Raw genomic sequence first — 27,939 nt, forward strand, 5'->3', positions numbered from 1 at the left:
TAAAACTTCACGATCAGCAAACCCAATAAGCCAGCAAATGGCCTCAATCTGCCTTTATGTTTTATGGCTTTATAAAAGCAAGAAATGTCAGGCCACATCTGCAGGAAGAGAAACTCAGTTAACATTTGAAGACTTTTGTCAGGATTGGGAAGATTGGAAAAATAAATCTTACCTGTTTTTATACTTACAACTGGCCTCAAATATTCTCTTAAAGGGTCAGTATATCATCTGCTATCCTGCTTGCTTGCTGCACATTTGCAATTCGTACTTTGTATTGTCAGTGAGATAGAATGAACAACCCTCCCTACGTGTAGTTATCTTGTGAGAAATCTGCAAATGGTGGAGCAGGAAGAGAGGTGACGTTCTCACAAAGAAATGTCAGAGTTCTTGCCTTACAGTATGAAAGCATGTCTCTGTGGAACTAATATGATATACCACACGTATTCAGGTCGGAGAATTATCCCACAGGTCCTGCCAATAGTTACACACCGGAATGACTGAAAAACAAAAACACAATGTCCACAATATTCCATTAGTTAAGAGAGAGAAATTCCGATAAAGTTTCGGATAAATCATTTCTTTCCTCGTTGTACAAGATGCTGAGTATTCCCAGAACGCTGTGTTTCTATTTCGCCTTTCCTCGTTTGTGGGAACTTGGTGCAAAACAAAGTCAGCCCTTGACAAGCATCTCATCGGCGCAAATGCAGACCCTTCAGTACCAGAAGGTGGCCCGCGTCTGCGCAGACCCGGAAGCGATAATGTCCCGGCGTACCGGAAGTAGACGTGGCAGATGGAGCAACTGCCGAATGTAGTGAGGGCGGCCCGGAGTGTCGGGATGCGGGGCGGCTGGTCGCGGACTCGGCTGTGTCGTTAGTACTGCTGGGTGACTGCCGTGAGGATGTTGTGTGAGCGGCTGCGGTCTGGCTCAGGTTCGGGGTCCACTTCCGGACTCGGACTGCTCCCGCTCTTGCTGTTGCTGCTGGCTGGTGCCGTGGTCAGGTTGACCCGCAGCAGGACCGTCCCTGTGTTGAGCGATGATGTCCCCTTCAGAATAACATGGCCCGGGCCCGAGTTCACGCTGGTCAGTATGTCGCTAGCACGGCGTCCAGGGTCCCAGAGAGCCTTTTAGTTAAGATTAAGTTCTGTTCAAAAGTCTTGCTCAGCATTTTAGCGGTTATGTATAGGCTTGACTGACTCCAACATCCAACTGAGTAGTGAAGAGTCACACTTAGCCTTGTCCGAAGCTGGACTCCAATCAGTGGCGTTGTGTAGTGCTGTGGGTTGGAAGGTCATGTTGTTGCCAAGACCCCATTAAACTTCACTCCATCCAACCAGATTTGGCACTAATGCCACTGGGCACCTCTTAACTGGGAGAATGACAGTGGACACTGAATGCAGTTTAATGTCTATTCAGTTGCTGCGGTCCTCCAAAGTGTTACAGTCTTTATTGCACAAACTCCCGTGAACTCTGTCAGACAATGTAATGCACTTGATCATAAGACAGTCTATTTATAATTTATGATATTGTGGTATGTTGCTGTAAAATTAATATCCTAAGCTGGAATTCATTGTATATATGTGTGTGTATATGTGTATGTATGTATATATATTCCTGAAACTGAATAATTCCAAAACAATACTCTAAACCTGAGCTCAAAAGGGAACCAATATCCTTGCAAGAAAGTTTGTTAGAGCTGTTGGGGAGAGTTTAAACTAGGTTGGCAAGGGAATGAGAACCAGGGTGATTGCTGAGATTAGGATAGTCATTGTAAAGGTAGAGACTGTGAGAAAAATTAAGCAGTGAAAAAGATGTAATTGCAGTCAGTTGAAATGTGTCTGTTTTAATGCAAGAAATATCAGAAGCAAGGGCAACAGACTTAAAGCCTGGGTCGAGTATAGTGCTATTCGAGTGTGGGCCTGTCAGAGACTTATTGTCACAAAGACAAGGTTTAGATATTTCAAAAGGGACGGGGGTGCGGTTAAAAGAGTTTGAGAGTGGCATTGCTAATAGGTGATAGCAGTACAGCTGCAGAGAGGTTTATGCCTCAGGGTTCTGAAGGAGGAAGCTGAAGAGAGTGGGGACTCATATTAGTAATGATCTTTCAAGAATCACTAGATTCTGGAATGGTTCTGGGGGACTGGATAACTGTGAATGCCATTCCACTCTTTAAGAAGGGAGGAAAGCAGAAGAAAGGAAATTTTAAGCCAGTTAGTTTGCCCTTAGTGGTTGGGAAGATGTTGGATTCCATTATTAACTTAGAGGCACATGATAAAATAGGCCCTGCATGGTTTCCTTAAGAGGAAATCTTGTCTCACTAATCTATTGGAATCCTTTGAGGAAGTAACAAGCAGGGTGGACAAAGGAGGGTCAGTGGATATTTTAAACATGGATTTTCAGAAGGCCTCTGACAAGGTGCTATACAAGAGGCTGCTTAACTAGATGAGAGTCCATGGTATTACAGTAATAATAACTGCATAGAGAAGGTTGGCTGACTGGCAGGAAGCAAAGAGTGGAAATAAAGGGAGCCTTTTCTTATTGCTTGCCAGTGACTATTGGTGTTCTGCAAGGTTTAGTATTGGGACCACTCCTTTTCACATTATACGTCAATGATTTAGATGACAGAATTGTGGATGCACAGATAGGTGGAGAGGCAGGTATGGCTGAGGAAGCAGAAAGTCTACAGAAGGGAGACAGGTTGTGAGAATGGGCAAGGAAGTGGCAGGTACAGTGTAACCATATAACCATATAACAATCACAGCACGGAAACAGGCCATTCCGGCCCTCCTAGTCCGTGCCGAACTCTTAATCTCACCTAGTCCCACCTACCCGCACTCAGCCCATAACCCTCCACTCCTTTCCTGTCCATATACCTATCCAATTTTACCTTAAATGACTCAACTGAACTGGCCTCTACTACTTCTACAGGAAGCTCATTCCACACAGCTATCACTCTCTGAGTAAAGAAATACCCCCTCGTGTTTCCCTTAAACTTTTGCCCCCTAACTCTCAAATCATGTCCTCTCGTTTGAATCTCCCCTTCTCTCAATGGAAACAGCCTATTCACGTCAACTCTATCTATCCCTCTCAACATTTTAAATACCTCGATCAAATCCCCCCTCAACCTTCTACGCTCCAATGAATAGAGACCTAACTTGTTCAACCTTTCTCTGTAACTTAAGTGCTGAAACCCAGGTAACATCCTAGTAAATCGTCTCTGCACTCTCTCTAATTTATTGATATCTTTCCTATAATTCGGTGACCAGAACTGTACACAATATTCCAAATTTGGCCTTACCAATGCCTTGTACAATTTTAACATTACATCCCAACTTCTGTACTCAATGCTCTGATTTATAAAGGCCAGCGTTCCAAAAGCCTTCTTCACCACCCTATCTACATGAGACTCCATCTTCAGGGAACTATGCACTGTTATTCCTAGATCTCTCTGTTCCACTGCATTCCTCAATGCCCTACCATTTACCCTGTATGTTCTATTTGGATTATTCCTGCCAAAATGTAGAACCTCACACTTCTCAGCATTAAACTCCATCTGCCAACGTTCAGCCCATTCTTCTAACCGGCATAAATCTCCCTGCAAGCTTTGAAAACCCACCTCATTATCCACAACACCTCCTACCTTAGTATCATCAGCATACTTACTAATCCAATTTACCACCCCATCATCCAGATCATTTATGTATATTACAAACAACATTGGGCCCAAAACAGATCCCTGAGGCACCCCGCTAGTCACCGGCCTCCATCCCGATAAACAATTATCCACCACTACTCTCTGGCATCTCCCATCTAGCCACTGTTGAATCCATTTTATTACTCCAACATTAATACCTAACGACTGAACCTTCTTAACTAACCTTCTATGTGGAACTTTGTCAAAGGCCTTGCTGAAGTCCATATAGACTGCATCCACTGCCTTACCCTCGTCAACATTCCTCGTAACTACTTCAAAAAATTCAATAAGGTTTGTCAAACATGACCTTCCACGCACAAATCCATGCTGGCTACTCCTAATCAGATCCTGTCTATCCAGATAATTATAAATACTATCTCTAAGAATACTTTCCATTAATTTACCCACCACTGATGTCAAACTGACAGGTCTATAATTGCCAGGCTTACTTCTAGAACCCTTTTTAAACAATGGAACCACATGAGCAATACGCCAATCCTCCGGCATAATCCCCGTTTCTAATGTCATCTGAAAGATCTCCGTCAGAGCTCCTGCTATCTCTACACAAACTTCCCTCAAGGTCCTGGGGAATATCCGGTCAGGACCCGGAGATTTATCCACTTTTAAATTTCTTAAAAGCGCCAGTACTTCCACCTCTTTAATTGTCATAGGTTCCATAACTTCCTTACTTGTTTCCCACACCTTACACCATTCAATATCCTTCTCCTTAGTGAATACCGAAGAGAAGAAATCGTTCAAAATCTCTCCCATCTCCCTCGGCTCCACACATAGCTGACCACCCTGATTCTCTAAGGGACCAATTTTATCCCTCACTATCCTCTTGCTTTTAATATAACTGTAGAAGCCTTTCGGATTTACTTCCACCTTATTTGCCAAACCAAACTCGTAACTTCTTTTAGCTTTTCTAATCTCTTTCTTAAGTTTCCTTTTACATTCTTTATATTCCTCGAGCAATTCCTTTACTCCATGCTGCCTATATCTATTGTTGACATCCCTCTTTTTTCGAACCAAGTTTCTAATATCCCTTGAAAACCATGGCGCTTTCAAACCTTTAACCTTTCCTTTCAACCGAACAGGAACATAAAGATTCTGTATCCTCATAATTTCACCCTTAAATGACCTCCATTTCTCTATTACATCCTTCCCATAAAACAACTTGACCCAATCCACTCTCTCTAAATCCCTGCGCATCTCCTCAAAGTTAGCCTTTCTCCAATCAAAAACCTCAACTCTAGGTCCAGTCCTGTCCTTCTCCATAATTATATTGAAGCTAATAGATAGATAGATAGATAGATAGATACTTTATTCATCCCCATGGGGAAATTCAGCATTTTTTCCAATGTCCCGTACACTTGTTGTAGCAAAAACTCATTACATACAATACAATACTTAACTCAGTAATAATATAATATGATATGCATCTAAATCACTAGCTCAAAAAGCATTAATAATAGCTTTAAAAAGTTCTTAAGTCCTGGCAGTTGAATTGTAAAGCCTAATGGCATTGGGGAGTATTGACCTCTTCATCCTGTCTGAGGAGCATTGCATCGACAGTAACCTGTCGCTGAAACTGCTTCTCTGTCTCTGGATGGTGCTATGTAGAGGATGTTCAGGGTTTTCCATAATTGACCGTAGCCTACTCAGCGCCCTTCGCTCAGCTACCGATGTTAAACTCTCCAGTACTTTGCCCACGACAGAGCCCGCCTTCCTTATCAGCTTATTAAGACGTGAGGCGTCCTTCTTCTTAATGCTTCCTCCCCAACACGCCACCACAAAGAAGAGGGCGCTCTCAACAACTGACCTATAGAACATCTTCAGCATCTCACTGCAGACATTAAATGACGCCAACCTTCTAAGGAAGTACAGTCGACTCTGTGCCTTCCTGCACAAGATCAATGCTATTGTGATCACTGGACCCGAAGTGCTCCCCAACACATACATCTGTCAGCTGACCTATCGCATTCCCTAACAGGAGATCATCTCTAGTCGGTACTTCTATGTATTGTTGCAAAAAACTATCCTGCGCACATTTCACAAACTCTAAACCATCCAGCCCTTTTACAGAATGAGCTTCCCAATCTATGTGTGGAAAATTAAAATCTCCCACAATCACCACCTTGTGTTTACTACAATTATCTGCTATCTCCTTACACATTTGCTCTTCCAACTCACGCTCCCCATTAGGTGGCCTATAATACACTCCTATCAGTGTTACTACACCTTTCCCATTCCTCAATTCCACCCAAATAGCCTCCCTAGAGGAGCTCTGTAATCTATCCTTCCAAAGCACCGCCATAAGATTTTCTCGGACAAGCAATGCAACACCTCCTCCTCTGGCCCCTCCTACTCTATCACACCTGAAGCAACTAAATCCAGGAATATTTAGTTGCCAATCACACCCTTCCTGCAACCATGTTTCACTAATAGCTACAACATCATAATTCCAGGTATCAATCCACACTTTAAGCTCATCCACCTTTCTTACAATGCTCCTAGCATTAAAATAGATACATTTAAGATACTCTCCACCTCCTCCTCTCTTTTCATCCCTAGCAATGCATTCAAATTTATTATCCTTTTCTTTCTTCTCCCCTACAACTTCGGGCTGAGCGCATCCCTTCTCCATCACCTGCCTTTCCTCCCTCACACACTGTCTACTTACTTGCTCTACTGGTGAACTAACCTCCTCTCATAGTTTCCTCAAATTGATTTCCGCCCCCCCATCTTACTAGTTTAAAGTCTGCCCTGTAGCCCTAGCAAACCTCCCCGCTAGGATATTGGTCCCCCCAGGATTCAAGTGTAACCCGTCCTTCTTGAACAGGTCACGCCTGCCCCAGAAGAGGTCCCAATGATCCAGAAACTTGAATCCCTGCCCCCTGCTCCAATCCCTCAACCACGCATTCATCCTCCACCTAATTCCATTCCTACTCTCACTGTCGCGTGGCACAGGCAGTAATCCCGAGATTACTACCTTTGCGGTCCTTCTTCTTAACTGCCTTCCTAACTCCCTATACTCTCGTTTCAGGACCTCTTCCCCTTTCCTACCTATGTCAGTGTAGGGAAGTGTATGGTCATGCATTTTAGTTGAAGGAATAAAGGCATAGACAGTTTTCTAAATTGGAAACAAATTCAGAAATCAGCTGCAAAGGGACTTGCAAAAGATTACTATGGGAAGTGAGAGAGGAGATTCCTGCGTCTTTGGCATTGATCTTCTGTCCTCTCTGGCCACAGTAGTAGTTCCAGAGGATTGGCAGGTGGTAAATGTTATTCCCTTGTATAAAAGAGTTAATTGGGATAACCCTGGGAATTATTGATCACTGAGTATTATGTCAGTGGCAGGCAAACCATTGGAGAGGATTCTTAGAGACAAGACTTATGAGCACTTGGAGAAGCATAGTCTGATTGGAGATAGTCAACGTGGCTTTGTGGGGTCAGGTTGTGCCTCATAAGCCTGGTGGAATTATTTGAGAAACTGACAAAACATATTGATGAAAGCAGAGCAATGGATGTGATGTGTATGAATTTCAGTAAGGTATTTGACAAGGTTCAGTATGGTAGGCTTATTCAGAAAGTCAGGATCCAGGGAAACTTTGCTGTGTGGATTCAGAGTTTGTTTGCCCACAGAAGGATGAGGTTGCCGGTAGATAAGAGTATACTCTGCCTGGAATTCTAGACCAGGGATTTGTTCTGGGACCCTCTGCTCTTTGTGATTTTTATAAATGAGGAAGTGGAAGTGTTGGTTAGTAAGTTTACAGATGACACGAAGGTTGATAGTTTTGTGGATAGTGCAGAAGGTTACAATGGGACATTGTTAGGATGCAGAGCTGGACTGAGTAGTAGCAGATGGAGTTCAACATGGAAAAGTATGAAGTGAGTCATTTTGTATTCTGGCTTCAAATTTGACTTTCCAGTGTTAATGGTAGGATTCTTGGGGTCCATGTCCATAATCCTTCAAACTTGCCATGAAAGTTAATAGATGTATGGTGTGATGGTCTTCCTTAGTGGGAGGAATGAGTTCAAGAGGCGAGAGGTAATGTTGCAGCTCAATAAAACTTGTTACACCACACTTGGAGTATTGTGTTCAGTTCTGGTTGTCTCATTATAAGAATAATGTGGAGCCCTTAGAGGGTGCAGAGTTGGTTTAGCAAAAGGCTGCTTGGATTAGAAAGTGTGTGTTATGAGGACATGTGAGCTAAGGCATATCTTTGGAGCGAAGGAGAATAACATCTGACTTGATAAAGGTGTACAAGATGCTAAGATGAGCTGACAGACTTTTTTGCAGAATGGAAATGGCTAAAAGAAGGTAGCACATCTTTAAGACGTTGGGGGATGTCAGAGGTAGGTTTTTTCTGCAGTGGTGGGTGCATGGACCAGTGCCGGGGTGGTGGTAGAGGCAGATGGATTACAGACATTTGAGAGACTTCGATAGGGAAATGGATTAAAGGAAAATGGAAAGCTATGTGGGAGGGAAGGGTTAGATTGATCTTGGCATAAGTTAAAGGATTGGCACAACATCATGAGCCAAAGACCTGTGTTGTTCTCTGTAAAACCGTTATATAGTTAGTTTTATTCTGCCAGCCATATATACCCCATCTCAGTGGCAGAACTGCTTACATTATATAACACTGTTGCTCTGTTTGGTGGGGAGGGAATAATTGTACTCATAACGCTCTGACCTTTCATATTTTGATTTCAGCCAACAACAGGCGGTCTGTATAAACCAGATGACTTTATAATCGTCACCACAGTTCACAATGAAAGGTACAAATGTATGTTACCTTCCATTGGTAATGGAGATCAGGTAAGCCTTGAATGTTTGTGTTTTTTTGCAATTGCTGTTTATTGCAGCTGTGATATATTACATGAAAATTGAAATGCATTTGGTTCAAACTGTAAATAATGACTAAATTTAAGTTTCAAGTGTGTTTATTTTGTTTATATATGAAGACCACTGATTTCTAATTGAAATATGCAGTGTGAACACACCAATGTCTGAACACATCGCCTTGAGACTTTTAGACTGGCGCTTCAATGGGCAAGGTTTCAAAAAATATGGAATTTATGCAAGCAAATGGGATTAGTGTTGATGGGCTAAACGTGCTGGGTCAGAGTCCTCCTCACTTCCTGTAAAGTGACCATAACTGTAAGATGTTAGCAAATGGTTCTTTGGCCATGAAAGATGAAGTAATTCATTGTTTTTGTACATACGTTTGTATTTTAACCATAATTAACAGTCATTTGTAATTTTACTACTCCTGAAACTACTTTTTTAATGTCTGTAAATCTACAAGCAAATCACTTGCTGTTGTGACTACATATAATGTTAACATCGATATTTGTGTAGTTCCATGAAACTGTCAAATCCAAAGGCTAGTACAAAGAATGTCTGCGTACTGCATTTCACCCAGTGATGGGATTGATCTCCAGTTAGTGATAAGCAACATGTGCTCAGCAAGAGTAGCCATGGGAATTCCAGAAATGGCTCTTCTCAACTATGAACCAATTGATTTTGTGCCTTCCTTGTTTCATCTATATGTTGTCCTGGCTTCCACATTTGCTATTACACCATCTATGCTGTCATATGGTAATGTGGCTTCACAATCGTATTGGTAAAATAAACCAATAAAATGAATGCTTTACTTTGTAGATAATTTTGCTTCTTTGCATTTAGGATGAAGATAATGATTACAAAGGTCATGGGCCTGGTGAACTACTGGAACCACTCCTTAAGCAGAGTAGTTGCTCTTACAGGGTAAAACTGCTTGAAATTAATTCATAGAATTTATTTGGAACTGCAGAAAATTGCTTTCCTGGTATACGCACTGCTGTCACTTGGCCATGCTTTCCCAGTATATTTTTTCTTTTCCATCAAGTTGAAAGTTATTGTGACTTTTTTAAAAACCTAGCAGTGGTACTATTATTAAGAACCTGCAGATATTTCCCACATTGGTCAATCATCTGTACTCTGTTGACAGTTTGTATTTCATCTGTGCATCTTTATATCACCAGTCTTCCTTCTAGATGCTTGATTTTTCTACCCATGACAGAGACCAGAAACAAAAATATTAAAGTGCTGATATTAATTCAGTTACATTTTGTAGTTCATCTGACGTACAGAGTTGCTTGTTTTGTGATGGATTATAATGAAACATTCAAAGATTGACAAAAATCACTTGGCTAATTGGCTGCCCTTTCTTGGTGATTGGCATGGACTCAGTGGGGCAAAGGATCTGCTCGATGACTCTGATTTTACTTGCTCGCATTATTCTGATTATTTTTTAGATTGACTTGCAGAAATTTTGTGGTCAACTTAGAGCTATCAGAGAAAGCTACGGATCAGAAAAAAGTGCTGGGCAGTTAGAAAATTTTTTCATTTAACACATACAGCATTTCTTTGCTACCAATAAATGAAGGATATTTACCTGGTAACTATTGTATAGCCTGCTGGAAAAAATTGTGATGTAACAACTAGTTAATTATTTGCTGTTAAGGAAAACAATTTATTTTTATAACATATTTCAACTTAACATTTATCTACTGCCTTCAAAAATCAGGAAAATTACTGAGTGCAGATTAATTACTTGTGTATGCTGGGTAACTTTTGTTCTCTCTTGCTTTTTTGAAGTTCAGAATAAAATGAAGTGTACATAATTGTTACTCTTAAATGATCACAATTCTGTTATATTTTTTGTTTTCTACTATAATTATTTGCACATACATTTTTAATTTTTAGTTAATATATTTAACCCATTTGTGTTTCTGCAAATGTTCCTAATTAAACATTTCTGAAGTAGATTTTTTTTTACCTGCTGCAGATTGAGTCGTACTGGACTTATGAAGTGTGTCACGGAAAACACATTCGTCAATATCACGAGGAAAAGGAAACTGGACAGGTACAGTGATTAATTGTTTCATTCAGTGGTTTTGCCAACTATTAAATGCTTCACATGCTAACTTTGTTGTATCTTCTCATTTAGCAGAAAGTTAATATCCAAGAATATTATCTTGGTATCATGACTATACCGACTGATTCCGAGACCAAAGGTAATAATATATGCTGCAATTTTCACTTGTGCATCCTGGTATGTTCTTGTTGTAGAATGGTATTGGAAAATCTGTGGAATATTACCTTACTGATGAGAATTGGATCAGAATCAGCATGAAGGAGAAATAAGTAAATATAATTGTTTCAGGTAATAAGTGCAACCAAGAATGTTATGATTTGTTTGCTTCTGTTCTGTCCCCAGTTCATATTTAGATACATGTTCATATTCTGATGCTGCAAATTCCTGCAGCATCTGATGACCCAGTGATCTTTGTCTTGGAGACTAATGTCAGAACATCTTACTGGAGGGTAAACTCTCGCAAGGCATCAGGTCCTGATGGTGTACCTGGTAGGGCTCTGAAAACCTGGCCAGCCAACTGGCAGGAGTATTGAGGGGCATTTTCAATCTCTCACTACAGCAGTTGGAGGTTCCCATCTGCTTCAAAAGGGTGACGATCATACCAGTGCCCAAGAAGAGTGGGGTGAGCTACCTCAACAACTATTGCCCAGTGGCTGTCGAATCTACTGTGACAAAGTGCTTTGAGAGGTTGGTCGTGGCTAGAAACAACTCCTGCAATTTGCCTATTGCCATGATAGGTCTACAGTGGATGCAATTTCACTGGCTCTCTACTCAGCATCGGACCACTTGGACAATAGTAATACCTACATCAGGCTGCTGCTTATTGACTATAGCTCAGAGTTCAACTCAATCATACCCTCATTTCTAATCAACATGCTCCAAAAATTTGGCCTCTACCTCCCTCTGCAGCTGGATTCTTGACTTTCTCACTGGCAGACCACAATTTGTTCAGGTGGGAAATAACATCTCCTCACTGACAATCAACACCGGCATTCAAGGATGAATGCTTAGCCCATTGCTCTACTCTCTCTACACCCACAATTGTGTGGCTAGGCACAGTTGAGACACCATCTATAAATTGGTCAGATATACAGTAACTGCTCTTGGGAGAATTTCAGATGACGAGGAGGCGTACAGGAGTGAAATAGATCAGCTGGTTGAATGGTATCACAGCAACAACCTTGCACATCAGTAAGGAATTGATTGTGGACCTCATGAAGGGGAAATCGAGGGATCAGAAGTAGAAAGAGTCAGGAGTTTGAAGTTCCTGAGCATCAACATCTCTAAGAGTCTATCCTGGGCCCAACTTGTTGCTGCAATCTCAAACAAGGTATGAAAGCGGCTTTCATACCTATGTCCTAAAGACACTCACAATTGAAGAGCATTCTAAATGGCTGCATCACCATCTGGTATGGAGGGGCCTCTGCACAGGATCACAAAAAGCTTCAGAAAGTTGTAAATTCAGCCAGCTCAATCATAGGCAACAGCCTCCCCAGCATCGAGGAGACCTTTGATGGACAGTGCCTCAAAAAAGCGGCATCCATCACTCAGGACGTGCCCTTTTTCTCCTTGCTTCCAGTGAGGAGGTGGTACACGATCCTGAAGAGAGACTCAACATTTCAGGAGTCTCCGCCATCAGATTTCTGAATGGGCAATGATCCCATGAACACATATTTAATTTAACCTCTATATATATATATAGAGAGAGAGAGGTTAAATTAAATGTGTTTTTATATATATATATATATATATTTTTTTTTTTATTATTCATTTATTCATTTTCTCTATGGGGCATGTGTATGTGTATTTTCCCCTCCATCTCCGGTTCGCTACCAGAGGCCTGGGAGCTTGAGGGTTCAAAGCAGTATCCTTGCTGTTCCAAGCAGTGTACTCTGCTGGATTGCGATCTCAGATGTTCCTGGGATTTGTTGGAGCCTCTCTACCAGTCCAGATGTCGCAGCTCCAAGTGCTCCTGTCACTACCAGAATTACTCTGGCTTTAACTTTCCACATCCTTTTTCAAGTTGGTATTTCTCCAGCTTTTCATATTCTTTCTTCCTGGTGTTACTAGCCTTCAGGATTGCCACATCTATTACTATTCGTTTGTTCTGTTCCTTGTTGAGTATTGCTATGTCTGGTTGGTTGGCAAGTACCTGCTTGACAGTCTGTATTTGGAAGCCCTACAGGACCTTGGTTCTGTCATTCTCCACTACCTTTTCGGGTAAAGGAGCAATTTCTGTGGTCTTGCAGAATACCTGGTGGTGGCTTTATGTGCTGCATGAAAAACGTTGCCGTGATCACCAGCACCATCTTGGTCGACTATGTTTGTATCCAAAATCTTGTGAATTATATCAGCATGTATATATTGAAAAAAAAAGTTTATAAGTTTAAAAGCTGGAGGAAATTATTGAATGTCCCAGAGAACTGCTCAAAATACAGTCAGCCCTCCTTATCTGTGAATTCCGCATGCGCGGATTCAAACAACCGCAAATCGCGAAAACCTGTTAGTGCTCTTCCAGCACTTGTTGTTCAAGCATGTACAAACTTTTTTTCTTGTCATTATTACCTAAACAATGCGGTATAATAACTATTTTACTTAGTATTTGCATTGTATTAGGTATAATAAGTAATCTAGAGATGATTTAAAGTATACGGGAGGATGTGCATGCGTTATTGTGGATCGGGATCAAAAAAAATCGTAAGTTCTCTTACTAAGTAAGTCGGAACAGGTATATCCGGTATTATTTAGTGTCAGTTAGTCAAACGTTTGTCTTAGTATATAGTATATAATTTACCTTTCTATGCATATAAAGCACTTAAGAACGTATGTTTCAGCGCCGGGCTCCAGTTTGATTGAGTGACAGACCGCTCCCACGCACTCTCCACCGGCCTGGTTGATGTGGAGGATCAAAAACCCAAAACCCAATAATTAAAGCACTGCGTTGCTTAGTAATAATTGTAGCTTTCATCGGGGCAGAGCCTTTCTCACTTTATCCTTTAAAATTGTTTGGATTATTGACCTACGTAGCCTAACGCTTTTCCAATGACTGATGGTGTTTCACCCCTTTTCGATCACTTTATTATTTCCACTTTATTTTCAATCGTGATTGTGATTATTTTCGTGAACAGAAACACTGCGGATTCAGAGTTCTGACGCCGGGTCCTAATGTCCAGGGCACTGAGACAGGTTAAATAAGGTCTGGGGTTCCGTTGGGTCCTAAGGTTCACCGCATCGAGACAGGTTGAATAAGGGACTTGAGCATCCACGAGGGGTCCCGGAACCAATCCCTCGCGGATGAGGAGGGCCGACTGTAACAGTAAATGTCATGTTGGATTTTTCTCTGTCTGGGTACTTAACTCTCCTGGTCTGATCTGATTAAAATTGTTATTGAATAATTGATGAATCCTCACCTGTTTTGGGTTTTCTTTTTTCATCTAGATCCCACTACAGTGCAGCCAGATGAATCCGAAACAGAAACTGGGAAATTGAAAGTAAGTAAAATATTGCCTTTTTGTAGTTTGTTTTTCCCATCCCATTGGTAATTTTTTTTTTAAGTACAAGGTTGCAAATGCAAGTGTTGTTCAAGTATAAGGTCCTAATGATCAAAATAATGTATTATATAGTCTTTTCAAATCGTTAGGATGCTTAAAAGATATTAGAATACGTATCCTGGGTGTTATTAAGAATATACACAATCTCCTGCATGTCTCCTTACCTATTTCCAATATCTCTGTTATAATTATACTGTGTTTAGATCTTAGCTGGAGTATAAACATTTGATGTTAGGTGCTTTTGAGTCATTCATGAAGCCTTTGGTTGCTAATTTGGACACAAACAATGTATTACCTGCTTATATGAGAAATCCTAGTTTTAAAATGTCATTAGTTTATCCCAATATTTGTTATAGTATACAAAATTATGACATGCATAAACAGGGTAGGTAGTTGGTCCTTTTCCTGGGGTGAAAAGTTCAAATACTACAGGGCATAAGTTTTAGAACATAGACCATTATGGTTCTCTTGGTCTGCTAACTCACACAGGCAGTATCTCAGATATAACAGTCAAGGATATGATGAGGTTAAGCAACGTGATTACGGATAAGCTAATGAATATTTTTGTTCTTCTCGAGTGCCGTCAAGTCGCGCTGACTCATGGCTATCCTATGGATAGTATAGTTATCCATGGGGTAATTGTGGCAAGATACGGAAGTAGAGTGCCAGGCCTTTCTTCTGCACAGATACTGCTGCTGCCTGGGTTGGGACCTGGCTGGATTCAAACTCTGCACCATCCGCCTCAAAGTCCACTACACCCTGAAAAATCAATTGTTATTTCTATAAAAGCAAGAATATCAGTTATGCACACAAAATATGAACCACTGGAACTCTCCTGTCTTTCGTGCCTTTTATAAGCTGATTCTAAGAAAGAAATCTGGAAGAATTTGGAAAAATAGTTTCCTGTGAGCAGCAATTCTGAAAAAACCAACACATTGTATCCTAAAGTTTACTAAATAACACCATTTGAAATGCCACATTTATCAGTATTGAATAAATAATCAGTGTTAATATGATGGAATAAAACCTAAGCACTCACTGGTTTGGCAAACATTGAAGGTGATGTCTGATTACATACGTACTTCACCTGATGTTGGTCCAGTTTTCTGTGTGAGGAGCCATCTTGTTTTAAATGGTGCCCCTGTTGTGGTATTCTTCTGGAAAGTCCAGTGATTCAGAACTGTTTCATTCATTTCTTCATCAATTTTTAAATTCAAATTACTGTATGATTTAAAATTTATTAAGACTGAGTTGGCAATGTAAATCTATAAACATGGATATTTTATACTATTCTGTCAGATAAGTGACAGTAAACAGCATGGCATAATAATACAGATCCTTTGCTTTCACTTTTTAACAGTAGATCATGTAATTTCAGATCGGTTTCTGTTTAAAAAGCTTTCCAAATTCAAGCCTGAGAATAGGGGAATATAATGTACTAATTTTACATTTTTGATTTTTTTGATTCTCTGTCAAAACTACACAAAAGCTGACAATTTATTATTGTGAATATGTTTGTACTGCGATATGAAGATCTATTTCTGTATAGTGGTATGTGATTCCATATTGTTCTTTATTATGGACGTACAGGAAAAAAATCGTCCAGAGTTGAAAAACATATGCTAAAGTGGCATTTTTTTTCTTCTTTCAAGGTTCACACCAAAAATATTGAAGGACAGTTAACTCCTTATTACCCTGTCTTAATGGGAAATGGTACACCTTGTAGCTTAAAACAGAACAAACCAAGAGTAACCACTGTCATGTATGTCTGCCATCCTGAAGCCAAGCATGAGATCCTCTCTGTTGCTGAGGTCACTACATGTGAATATGAATTAGTTATATTGACACCACTATTGTGCAGCCATCCTAAATATAGGTAAAATACTTAAGTGTTTAGTCTTACACTTATTTGCATGATATAATACATACATTTTATAATTTGCAGTAATTTTGATGTATTCTAATAAGTCTTGTTACAATACTTTTACTATGATAATATATGTGAGTATTGACCGTTTTTATTTTGCATAGATTTAAAACCTCTCCAGTTAATGACATATTTTGCCAGTCATTACATGGCTCACCATTAAAGCCTCAAAGCCTTGAAGAATTTGAAAAACAGCAAGAAGAAATGATGAAACCATCTTTTAATAACCAAAGGATCCAAGAGGTAACTTTTTGCAACATATGAGATTTTTAAATACAGGTGTCCCCACCTTTACAAAGGTAGAGCATTCCTATGAAACCTTTCTTAAGCCGAAATGGCGTAAAGCAAAGAACCATTAATTTATATGGGAAGAATTTTCGTAAACACGAAAATCCTCTTTGTAATGCGAAAACAGGTTACTAATGTAGGTCTTTTATAAAAGCGGAGTGGCGTAAAGCGGGGCACACCTGTAATCTCTTATACTAAAGGAAACCTTTATTGTGTCCCTGACTATTTTGCATATTACTTGTCTTTACAGTTTCAAGAGAAAATTTGTGAATCTTTTGCAATTACTTGTTTTTTTGCATTAATTATTCATAAAATGTGGTGTGATCTTCATCTAAGTCACAATAATAGAAAATCTACGTAAACTAGTAACACACAAGCAATTGTATTTCTCATCTCTTTATCGAACATGTTATTTAACCTTTCACAGTCCAGGCTAGAAAAAGTATGTGAACCCTTATACTTAATATCTGGTAGAACCTCCTTTAGCAGCAATAACCTCCACCAAATGTTTCCTGTATAGCTGCTGATCAGACTTGCACAATGGCGAGGAGGAATTTTAGACCATTCCTCCATACAAAACTGTCTCAGCTCATCAATATTTCTGGGATACCTTGCATAAACAGCCCTCTTGAGGTCATGCCACAGCTTCTCATTTGGGTTAAGATCTGGACTCTGACTTGGCCATTCCAAAACACAATTTTTTTCTCTTTTAAACCGTTCTGTGTTGATTTACTCTTGTGTTTCAGAACATTGACTTGTTGCATCATCAATTTCTATTAAGCTTCAAGTGATGGGCCACTACCCTGACATTCATCCAATTTTGAACTCATTGTATCCTCAACAATTGCAAGCTGTCCAGGCCGTGAGACAGCAAAGCAGCGCAAACCATAATACCCATTCCACAATGCTTCACAGTGGGGAGAACGTTTCCAAACATAGTGGTGTGCATTTCTGCCAAAACGTTCAACTCGTGTCTCATCTGTCCACAGAATATTGTCCCAGAAGCGTTGTGGAACATCCAGGTGGTCTTTTGCAAACATGAGACATGCCGCAATATGTTTTGGAGAGCAGTGGTTCCTCTGTGGTGTCCTCCCACAAACACCATTCTTGATCAGTGTTTTTCTTATAGTAGAGACATGAACAGAGCTTTTAGCAAGTTCTAGCGATTTCTGCAGGTCTTTTGCTCTTAACCTTGGGTTCTTTTTCACCACCTTCAGCATTGCACATTATGCTCTTGGTGTGATTTTTTGCTGGATGCCCACTCCTAGGAAGACCAACAACAGTACTGAATTTCCTTCAGTTCTAGACAATTTCTGTGTGGACTGATAAACATTCAGGATTTTAAAAAAGATTTTGTAGCCTTTTCCAGCTTCATACATCCCTACAATTCTTCTAAAATCCTCTGCAAGTTGTTTTGATTGAGGCATGTTGCACATAAACAGATCTTTCTCGAGAAGATCAGGCTCTGTCAGTAATCTGACTTTGTATGTCTTTTTTTAATATAGGGCAGGGCACCTCTACAACCCACACTCCAATCTCATCTCAGTGATTGAAACACCAAATAGCTTTTGTAGAAGGCATTACCCCAGAGGTTCACATACATCTTTGAACCTAGATTGTCACTGTTTAAATAGTATACTCAGTATTGACGAGAAGAAGCACAATTGTTTGTATGCTGTTAGTTCAGGCAGAATGTGTCTATTACTGTGACTTAGATGAATATCAGACCACATTATACAAGTAATGCAGAAAACCAGGTAATTGCAAATGGTTCACAAGCATTTTCCTACGACTGTATTTGGGAGATGTGTCCTACAGCAAAGGGAGGTTATTCAGCCAATCACCTCCACACCACCGCAAGACCACTAGTCCTGTTTACCTTCTGTTTACTTTCCTGTAACCTCTGTGGGGTTTTTTTAATCTTACATGACTATCAGTTATCCTTCTATAACTATATTGGTGCTATGCTGGGGTTTGCTTCCTCTAGTCTATTTTAACAACCATTTGCTTTGAAAGCTCGCAAGAATTTTATTCCATGAAGCATCAACAAAATGTACCCACTGCTGAAATTAAGTTTTGATCTGTTGTACAAAAAATGGTTTATTTATTTAACATTATTGTTATTGTATTTATTCCTATTTCTGGTAATAGTCTTGGAAGTTCTAATATACAATATCAGACTGCAGAGGAATTTTGGTCCCATGAATAGTTTTACATATTTGTATTTTTCTCTATTTTGGAAAAATTACGCGAAATTTAAATGCTTCTGTGATACCCATCGGGTGAAGGTACAGGTGTCTGAAGACCCACACTCAATGTTTAGGAACAGCATCTTGCTATCCATCAGACTTCTGAATGGTCCATGAAACAATGAGCACTACTTCATCACTGAGCTCTTCCACTGTCACTATAAATAAAATAATAATTCTGCTGTCTTGCACTGTACCACTGCCACAAAACAATAAATTTGCTTCCATAAAGATCATTTTAAATGTTCATTCCATATGACTGCAAATAAGTAGTAGACTTTACTATCCATGCTGGAGGTAAGCAAAGCAAGTCTCTTTGTTTTGAAATGTTACTGATACATTTAAATTACTGCCATTTTAATTTGTTTCCACATTGGATTAATTAATAGGAAATAGATGCAACTTCCACAAAGGATGAAAAATTTTCAACCCACAAATCTATAAGCATTGGTGGACAGCAGCCAGTTGCTGTAGGAACCATTCACATTTCCAAACTGACTGATGAACAGCTCATTCAAGAATTTCTGAGCGGCTCCTATTGTTTCCATGGGGTAAGATTCCAGCCCTGCCTTAGTAATTTTGTTTTTTAAAAAAAGTTGATGAAGTAAATGCAAAATCATGCCATATTTCCAGAAGCTTAAAATAAACACAGTGCCAGTACAATCTAACTGGTCAGGGCAGCAGTTGTTTAGTTGGCAGTGGATGATTGAGTTAACATTTCTGGCTAGCATGATTCTATCAAATACAATTAAATGAGGAATATGGTGATTGTGCAGGGTATACACGTTTTTAATTCCATAAAGAAGTGTCAGAGTCAGAATCAGGTTTAGTATTGCCAGAATACTGTATGTTGTGAAATATATAGTTTTCTAGCAGTACGATGTAATACATAATTTTAAAAACTACATTGTAATATACAGTACAAAAGTAAAAAAATCCTGTAAAGCAAAGATGCTTTCAAAAAAATGAAACTCAAAGTTTCTAAATATTTTAAAAAAAGACTATAAAGAGCAGTTAACAGTTTAAAAAAAAATTCAAATCAATATTTGGTGTGACCACCTTTTGCCTTTAAACTCCATCAATTATCTTGGGTACATTATTAAGAAAATTGGTGGTAGGTTGTTCCAAGCACCTTGGAGAACTTGCCATAAATCTTCTGCAGAAACTGGATGTTTTGCTTGCTTCCAACTCTCCAGGTAAATCCAAACAGCCTCAATGATGTTGAGATCAGGGCTCTGTGGAACTCATATCATCCGTTGCAGAACTCCTTGTTCTTTTTGCTGAAGATAGTTATTTATGACCTTGGCCAAATGTTTGGAGTCATTGTCCTGCTGCAGAATTAAGATGGTACTGATCAGACGCCTCCTTGATCATATTGTGTGATGGATGGAAATCTGTTTGTACTTCTCAGCATTGAGGATTCTACTAATTCTGACCAGATCACCAACTCCATTTGCAGAAATGCAGTCCCAGACCTGCAGGAAACCTCCACTGTGCTTCACTGTTGTCAGCAGACACTCATTCATGTAGTGCTCCCCAGCTCCTGTCTGAACCAATAATTTTAAATTTTTAACTTGTCAGACCAGAGCATTTGCTGCCATTGTTCAGCAACCAAATCCTTGTTCTTGTGTGTAGGTGAACCTCTTGGCTTTGTTTCCACTGAATCTCTTGACTTTGTTTCCACTTCATTGATATGGCTTTTTGGCAGCAATTCTTCCATGAAGACACTTCTGACAAGACTTCTCCAGACTGTAGAAGGATGTATTTGGATTCCAGTGGTTTCTGAGTTCAGAGCTGATAGCTTTGCTGGACTTCTTCCAATTTAGAAGGGATGTCAGTTTGATGTATCTCTCATCTGCTGCACTCAGTTTCAGTGGCCGACCTCTATGTTTCTGGTCCTCAACGTTGCACTTTTCTTGTGCTTCTTCAGAAGAGTTTGGACAACACATCTTGAAACTCCTGTCTGATGTGAAATTTCTGCTTGGGTGAGACCATGCTGATGCTGGATAACCACATTGTGACTTGTTGCTATGCTCACTCATGCCATGGCAAAATAATTGATGATTTGAGGATTATTCTACCACGTCCTCACTTTTAGTTTGGTTCTCCTTCACCCAGTATGATTCATTCTGAATGTGATTCTGTTTCAGTTAATCAGTTAGTTTATTCAGCTCATTATGTCATTGATCGTTAGCACCTGTTTATCTTTGTTTAATCATGCGCAGCCTATATACCTACAAAGCAATCAAGTTTTCATTTGAAGAGTGGTCTTTTACTTAATGTTACTTTTTAAATAAAATACAAACACTTAATTTTTTGGAAATCTATATTTTTTTCTTTTCTACTGACATGCAGAAGACAAAAAAAAATCTTAAATAAAATTTATATGAAAAATTTCAGGGTGCCTAAGACTTGCACAGTATTGTGTATAAAATAAACAATTAAGTAGTGTAAAAAGAGAACATAAAATAATAAGGTAGCATATATGCATTTGTTGTCCATTTAGAAATCTGTGGGCTGTGGGGGGGGGGGGGAAAGCTGAAACACTGAATGTGTCTCTTCAGGCTTCTTCCCACCTCAATAGTAGCAATGAGAAGAGGGCATGTCCTGGATGGGGGGGGGGGGTCCTTAATGATGAATGCAGGATGAAAAAGCTGTAAACCAGAGATATTCATTTCTTGTAAATGGGGTGGGGGGGGGGGGGGAGTTCAAGAGAAGTTTGTACAATCTTTGTCATTGCTGACAAGGATGCCTTTTTATGAATCACGTCTTAATTTTTCTTAGAAGCAAATGCAGAGCAATGGGTGTGAGTGTCTGCTAAATCAAACCTCAATCATATGTGGTTATTATTACCAACAAACTGATGTTTTCTAAGACTGTATAGTGTTACGTTCCCCAGTAACCGGGTGACTTACCAGCAAAGATAGATAGGTCCGCTGAAGCCTGGTGCTACTATTTTCAAACGTTTTTATTTATAAAGGGGCACAAACGTATGGTTACTACAAAACATTCAGGTCAAAACTCAATCTAAAGCACAGGTGTAGTAATAATCAATCAAAAATGAGCTCTATCGTTGTCTAGGGGATACTGAGTCCAATTGGGTATAAGAGTCACTCAAAGTCTGCAGGCTTCCCCATTTCGGGAACCGCTGACATTTCACGTGTTGGATAGAGAGAGAAGGAACACTTGCCTGTCGTCTTTGCGAAGCAAATCCCTGTTGTTAGTTAAAACGGTTTGTCCTTTGGTTCCAGCCACAGACTCCCGATCCGGAATCTAACGCACGTGGCTTCCTTCACAATGGCTTCCCGCTCCGACGGGAAGCACTATCGTGTCTTCTTCGTGTGTCTCCTTGGTGCGTCTGAGGCCCCGCCTCGGCAGCCCACCTTTTATCTGGACTGGCAGGGTTGTCGATGTCCATCAGGGTCGGGGGGCGAGGCAATCTTTCCCCCATCACCCATCTCCTCTTGCCCTGAGGGTCTGCACGTAGGCCAGTTCCTTATTCCACAAAGGTGTCTCCCAAGACAATGGCTATGTCCAAGGCTTTTGTCTTGTTGAGCGACCAGCCCACATTCCAAACCGTAAGGCTCTCTCTCTCTCTCTTGCGATTCTCACAAAGGAAGGGGCTGAGGTCATAACAATAGAAACAAAACACGTACAGAAAAGTGGCTTCCCATTCCATCCCCAAGGTTTTGTAGCTAGATGGTAATAATGTAGCATGTGTTGTGTTACTGCTGGCCCACAATTGATGCAAAGTATCTATCTATCTATCTATCTATCTATCATTATAGAGGGAAGTCTTGGTTAGGATAAACTAAATGTGTCAGGAGACCAGAAAAAATGCGATCGGTATTTCTTAGCAAAAGCTTTATTCCTTTGCCAGAAGTGTATCTTTAAGCTAAATGATTATCTTGTGATGGGTCTGTATCATGCTTTTTTTTTCATTTGGAAAGTGAAATTGCTTTACTACTTCTCTAGTTCAGCTGTCCGTTCCTGAAATGTAGCAAAAGAAACTCATTATTAAAGGTTGAAATGGACTAAAACTAAAAATAATTGTTTTACTTTTGTATTAACAGGGTGTTGGGTGGTGGAAGTATGAATTCTGCTATGGTAAACATGTGCAGCAGTATCATGAGGTACAATTATTTAATTTTCAATGTAAATGCATTTTTAAATTTTTAACATGCTTTGCAATTACAAAAGATCAGATCAAATTTAATTATTTAAGTTTAATTATTGTTTTCAAACTGAAGTGGAGCCTTGTAATTGATTGCTTTTTAGATGTTAAACTTGGTGGTATGTATTGCCTATTTAGCAGTGACAATATTGCCCTCACTTAAATTTTATATAATTATTCATGCTAAATAAGTTTTGAATGTATATCTAGGTTTAAAATAATTAAGTATCCACAAATTGTCATTGTATAACACTTTAGTACAATTTTAGAGCACTGTAAAGATTGAAATTTCCACAGGGTTCATTTTCCTACAATGGAATAACAAAGCCAATCATTCAGAACGTTGCAAGATCAATCTAAGATAAATTTTTCCCATTTAGTTCATGTAATGTATTTTGGTACTTGCATGAAATTGTAACAAAAATTGTGATATTAGTCCAGAAGAATCACTATATTTAAATCAATGTCATGCCAGAAAGTTGAAGTGTTAAGTTCTGGCACAGTGCAAAATGTTCAAAAAATTTGACTGTCAAAAAATGCCATTTTGGACATCAGTTTTGTTACCTGTTGCTCCCTACTGAGGGAAAGTACAATCAAGATTCAAAATAAAGTACACTCTAGGCCATCAATGTGTCTCTACCTTTCTTTTTAAAAATGTACCCTTAACCCCATTATTTATTTTCAATTTCCACCAGTCTTATCTTTGAAAGAGATTGCAATTTATTGCCTAGTTAGGAGCTGGAACTAGAGTAGATTAAGAAGGATTCACTGAGTATTTTTGCTGCCAGAATTCATAAAATTCCATTTTGTCAATTAGAGCTGGATTTGAGTCTAGGCCCCAAAAACAAGTGACTACCTCGCTTTACCATCCAGTTTTTCCCTAATACTGTTGAGCTCCAGTTCGATGAGTATTGCCAAACATTATTGTAGGGTATCACTGAATAATTACATTTTGTGTTATCTGAAGGATAAAGGATCTGGAAAAAACATCATAGTGGTTGGAACCTGGAATAAAGAAGAGCACATTACGTGGGCAACAAAATATTCAGCAAGGTCATATCAGTGGAGAGAAGGAGCACAAAAAGTGAGGTACATATGTAGGTTTGTAATACTTAAAGACTCTGGGTTGGCTTTCAGCCATTGTACACAATTCTGTATACCGCATTTTGGGGGTGAATTATTAGTGGCTACGTAGAGATGCTTCAATCAAGAAAAATAATTCTCTATGTTGGGATAAATATTGTGCATGCAGGATAGCAGTTACATTTATGATTTGACACCTACTCTGCAGTTGCAACTTGGTGTACATAATCTGCATATCAATTGAATATAAATGGGAAATCCTGGAAAAACTCAGCAGGTCAGGTAGCATCAGTGGTGAAAGAAATAGAAGAAACAGAATTGATGTTTCAGATCAAGAATCTTTCATTAGAAATAGAAAACTGAGAAGCCAAAGGGGAGAATTGGAGATGGTAGGAAATGTGATAGGATGTAAACCATGTCAGGGAAACAATTATTTAAAAAATAAATCGGAATTTAGAGATAGAATAGTATAAAAAACCAAATTGAAACAGAATGGTACACACACATTGATGGAATCTATGAGAGGAACAGAAGAGGGGCTTATTAGTCCTTTGTGAAGTTTCCAGATGAAAGGGGAAGTACTGTTCTTTGCTGAAGTTGGAAGAGGCAGAGGTCAGAGCAGTTATTTGATAGAGAACTAATGACAGGAGAGTGGAAGCTTGGGGTCATTCTTAACGCTGAATATAATAAGCTAACATATACTGAAAAGAGGTGTTCTGCAAAGCAACCACGCAATCAAGCAATGTTTGATTTCTCCAGGCACCTGAAACACTGAAATTCTGCACATCCAGAATTTCCAGTTTTTGTTTGGTTTCCCAGCATCTGTGGTCTCTACTCCAATGTAGAATCTTTGGTTTGGGTCTAAAACTGAACTATGCTATTTTATCATTTTAGTGTGGCATTTTCAGTGCGATTGTAGTTTTTGTGCAGGTGATGTTTCCTGTGACCCACTAAGTTCAAGGGAGTACAGTAACTGGGGCTCCAGTGTTAGTCGGAGTGATGTATGAGGAGGAGAGAAAATCTGAGGTCACACTTGTTGATGGGAGTATGGGTATCAAATGCCAAACCATCAAGATTTTCAAATAATCAGAAAACAGATCATCAGAGTTTTCGTGTAAAAAGATTTTCATTTAAATCTCAGTTGAACATTCATGGTCTTGTTATGAAGGATATGCTTTCTTATTTAATATTTTAAAATTAATTTTTGAATATACTTTATGGATAATTTTGATTTTCTTCTTTAGAGTTGTTTCGCATTTTTACGGAAATGGAGATCTTTGTGATTTAACAGGAAAACCACGGCAAGTGGTTGTAAAATTGAAGTAAGTTTAGTACTAATGACGTCTGCACTATCTTTACTCCTAACAATTCAATAGGTAATCTATATTTTCAAACTTAATTTATGTATGATATTTTTAAAGATTTACGGGCCATAATTATTTTGTAAATGTCAGTCAAAATTTGTTACATATAATGCATATAAATGTACTTCTGTCGCAGGTGTAAGGAATCAGAATCCCCACATGCAGTCACAATCTATATGCTTGAGCCACAAACCTGTCAGTACATTCTGGGAGTGAGTAAAAAATGTCTTGCATTTATATTTGTTTATTATTTTTAATAGAACAGCGGGATATATATATTTTTGGCAGAAAATGCCCCTTTATCGTGAATGACTTCAGGTGTTCATCCAAATACCTTGCAAATCTCCCTTGTCTTTTGGACAATGTGCCTTGAAGTATGTGTTTTGCTTTTTACTGAACAAGGGATTTTTGATGTAGTCAAACTGGGAAGTAACATGGATGCAAGGTGTACCAAGTTGAACAGGGCAAATGAAGGGTGCAGTTCATAGCAAGGTCTTTTCACAGCAAATCTAGACAGCATTGTTACTGCTATTAAAGTGCAATTATTTACATTGTAAACAATGTTTCTACTACCTTGGGAAGCTTTATGCAGTGAGATGAGATGTAAGGTACAGCAGTGCCCCAGTTAATTGGCAATGCAGGTAAGGTATTGGTGTAGGCTGTGGTAACGAACTCTGCTAGTTCTAATTACCTAAATACTACTTCATGTCTTTTTAGGTGGAATCACCAATAATTTGTAAAATTCTGGATACAGCTGATGAGAATGGATTGTTTTCAGCACCCAGCTAAACACATGCAGGCTGAATGTCTGTTGGTAGAACAAAACTGACTAAATATTTGTGGACTGGACATGTCATGAAAGTCTGTAATGTATGTTTATTACATATCAGTTCCTTTTAAAATTGGACACCTGGAACTAAGTATTTGACAGACATCTCTGTATACGTAAAGAAGCAAGAACCAATCTACAATGATTGATTGTAAATACACTGTATAAAAGACTGCATTGGAATACCTTTGTATGTTTGAGAATACTTGAAAATTGTACATCTGCTGTGCTTAATGTAATTTTACAAAGATGTAAATTTTAAATTTAAACTTTTTCCAGTTCTTTTCTGAAAGGGTCATCTTTGTGTTAAATTCTTTAATTTACTTGCTATTTTGGTACACTTTTGAAGTGTTTATTTACTGCACCCAACTAACAATTTGATGCTCTAAATCTCACCCATAAATGTTTTTGACGTTTGTCATTTTCCATTCAATTTTGATAACACTTAGAAAAGTATTATGACTTCTGATTCTCCATCTGTTTGTAATATAAAAATGCGTATAATTTTCTTATGTCTGTGAATAAACATTCAAGTGCAAGTTGTGCAAAATATTTCAGTGGTTCAGTTCATTATAGGAGATTCATTATATGAATCTATATAGGAGTTCATTATATGTAGATTATAAAGTCTGTTCACATGCACATCTACAAGAATTGATTAATCACAGATCAGGAAGGTCCCAAATTGAGACCCCATTCTGTCCTTCAATAACAGTGAGCAACCTCTATTAACTTCAATATTTGATTAGGTAAGGAACAATAAAGAAGCCTTTCCTTCTTAACCATCAGTAATTGGTATCCCTTCTCGAAATGCACAGATCCATGCATATGATAAAGACATGATCCAGTGAGAAGGGACTTTGACCATGGTTATAACATTTGGACTAGATGTGGTAGGCAAAATGTTTAAATGGAGGTCTGGCCTAACGAGATGGTGAACAACTGAGGGGAAAATCTGTCAGCAGCAAAAGCATGAAGAGCATCCACTAAAAGTGACACAAATAATTTCATGTTTCTCAAAATACTTCCAATGACTGCTAGTTCTGGCCATTTCATGCTGGAGAGACAACTCAGATTTACATTTGTTACGCCTGTGCCCCAACTCTGAGGGGCCGAAGGGTACAAAGTAGCCCCCTCCTTTTTGAGAATCGCAAGATCGCTATTAATTCAGGTCAGGAGTCCCAGGAAATGAGAGAGAGATGCAGAATCCACAGGGGGTTTGGAATGTCCCGGCCCCTCAATGATACAAAGCCACGGGAAACGGCCATTGTCTCTTGGAGACGGAATTGTGTATTGAGCACTGTGCTATTCATCGACGCCCTCAAGGAATGAGCAACGTGGACTGGTTGGGATGGCATCATCCCAACCTGATTGACATCTGAGACCCCGTGAGTAAGGATAAAAGAAGGTCTGGGGAACAACCCCTTTAGACGCACCAGAAGAAATGCTAGAAATCCCGTGACAGCGTAATAGCGACAGCCGGTGGAAAGCCCACGTGCGTCCTTTTCCATTTGCCTCGGAATTGGTGGGACTGACCACGGAAGACAGCTTAGCTAAAAGGAAAAGGACACCAACGACATTTCGAAGGATCGACATCATAAAAAGGACAAATCGGGCAAGTTCCCAAAATCTCTCTCTCTCTTGACTCCACCCAAAGGCTGCAGCCTGCATGAACTTGAGTGACTTTTATATTTCCATCGGACAATACATTATCCCCTAGACAACGATAGAGCTATTTCTTATTATTATACCCGCGCTTTTAGATTTAGTATTGACGACGTATATTATCTGTATGTTTGCATTGATATTTTTGTGTATTTTTATCAATAAATACTGTTAAAAATGGTACCATCAGA

General features: G+C 39.2%; 1 protein-coding gene and 1 long non-coding RNA gene across 3 annotated transcripts in view; one reads left to right on the top strand and one right to left on the bottom strand.

Annotated features, from left to right (window-relative positions):
- Window positions 1-722, bottom strand: part of LOC140730480 (uncharacterized) — a 19,470-nt gene extending 18,748 nt beyond the window's left edge. The window contains exon 1 of the long non-coding RNA XR_012099618.1: window positions 173-722. This is a non-coding gene — a long non-coding RNA (uncharacterized lncRNA). The remainder of the gene's footprint in view (window positions 1-172) is intronic.
- Window positions 723-766: 44 nt separating this feature from the next.
- On the top strand, window positions 767-27,931 carry erlec1 (endoplasmic reticulum lectin 1). 2 transcript variants are annotated; one of them, XM_073050957.1, is made up of 14 exons: window positions 767-1,081; window positions 8,410-8,514; window positions 9,385-9,465; window positions 10,529-10,606; window positions 10,691-10,757; window positions 14,057-14,109; window positions 15,822-16,045; window positions 16,201-16,339; window positions 19,023-19,184; window positions 22,707-22,766; window positions 23,775-23,896; window positions 25,135-25,212; window positions 25,391-25,466; window positions 25,972-27,931. In XM_073050957.1, the coding sequence occupies exons 1-14, from the start codon at window positions 899-901 to the stop codon at window positions 26,041-26,043; spliced, it is 1,500 nt and encodes a 499-aa protein (XP_072907058.1). In that variant the 5' UTR covers window positions 767-898; the 3' UTR covers window positions 26,044-27,931. The 2 variants fall into 2 exon arrangements, with proteins under 2 accessions (XP_072907058.1, XP_072907060.1); XM_073050959.1 differs by having other exon boundaries at window positions 10,694-10,757.
- Window positions 27,932-27,939: the final 8 nt, after the last annotated feature.

Source organism: Hemitrygon akajei, chromosome 7, assembly GCF_048418815.1.
Source record: "Hemitrygon akajei chromosome 7, sHemAka1.3, whole genome shotgun sequence".
NCBI classification, from domain to species: Eukaryota; Metazoa; Chordata; class Chondrichthyes; order Myliobatiformes; family Dasyatidae; genus Hemitrygon; species Hemitrygon akajei.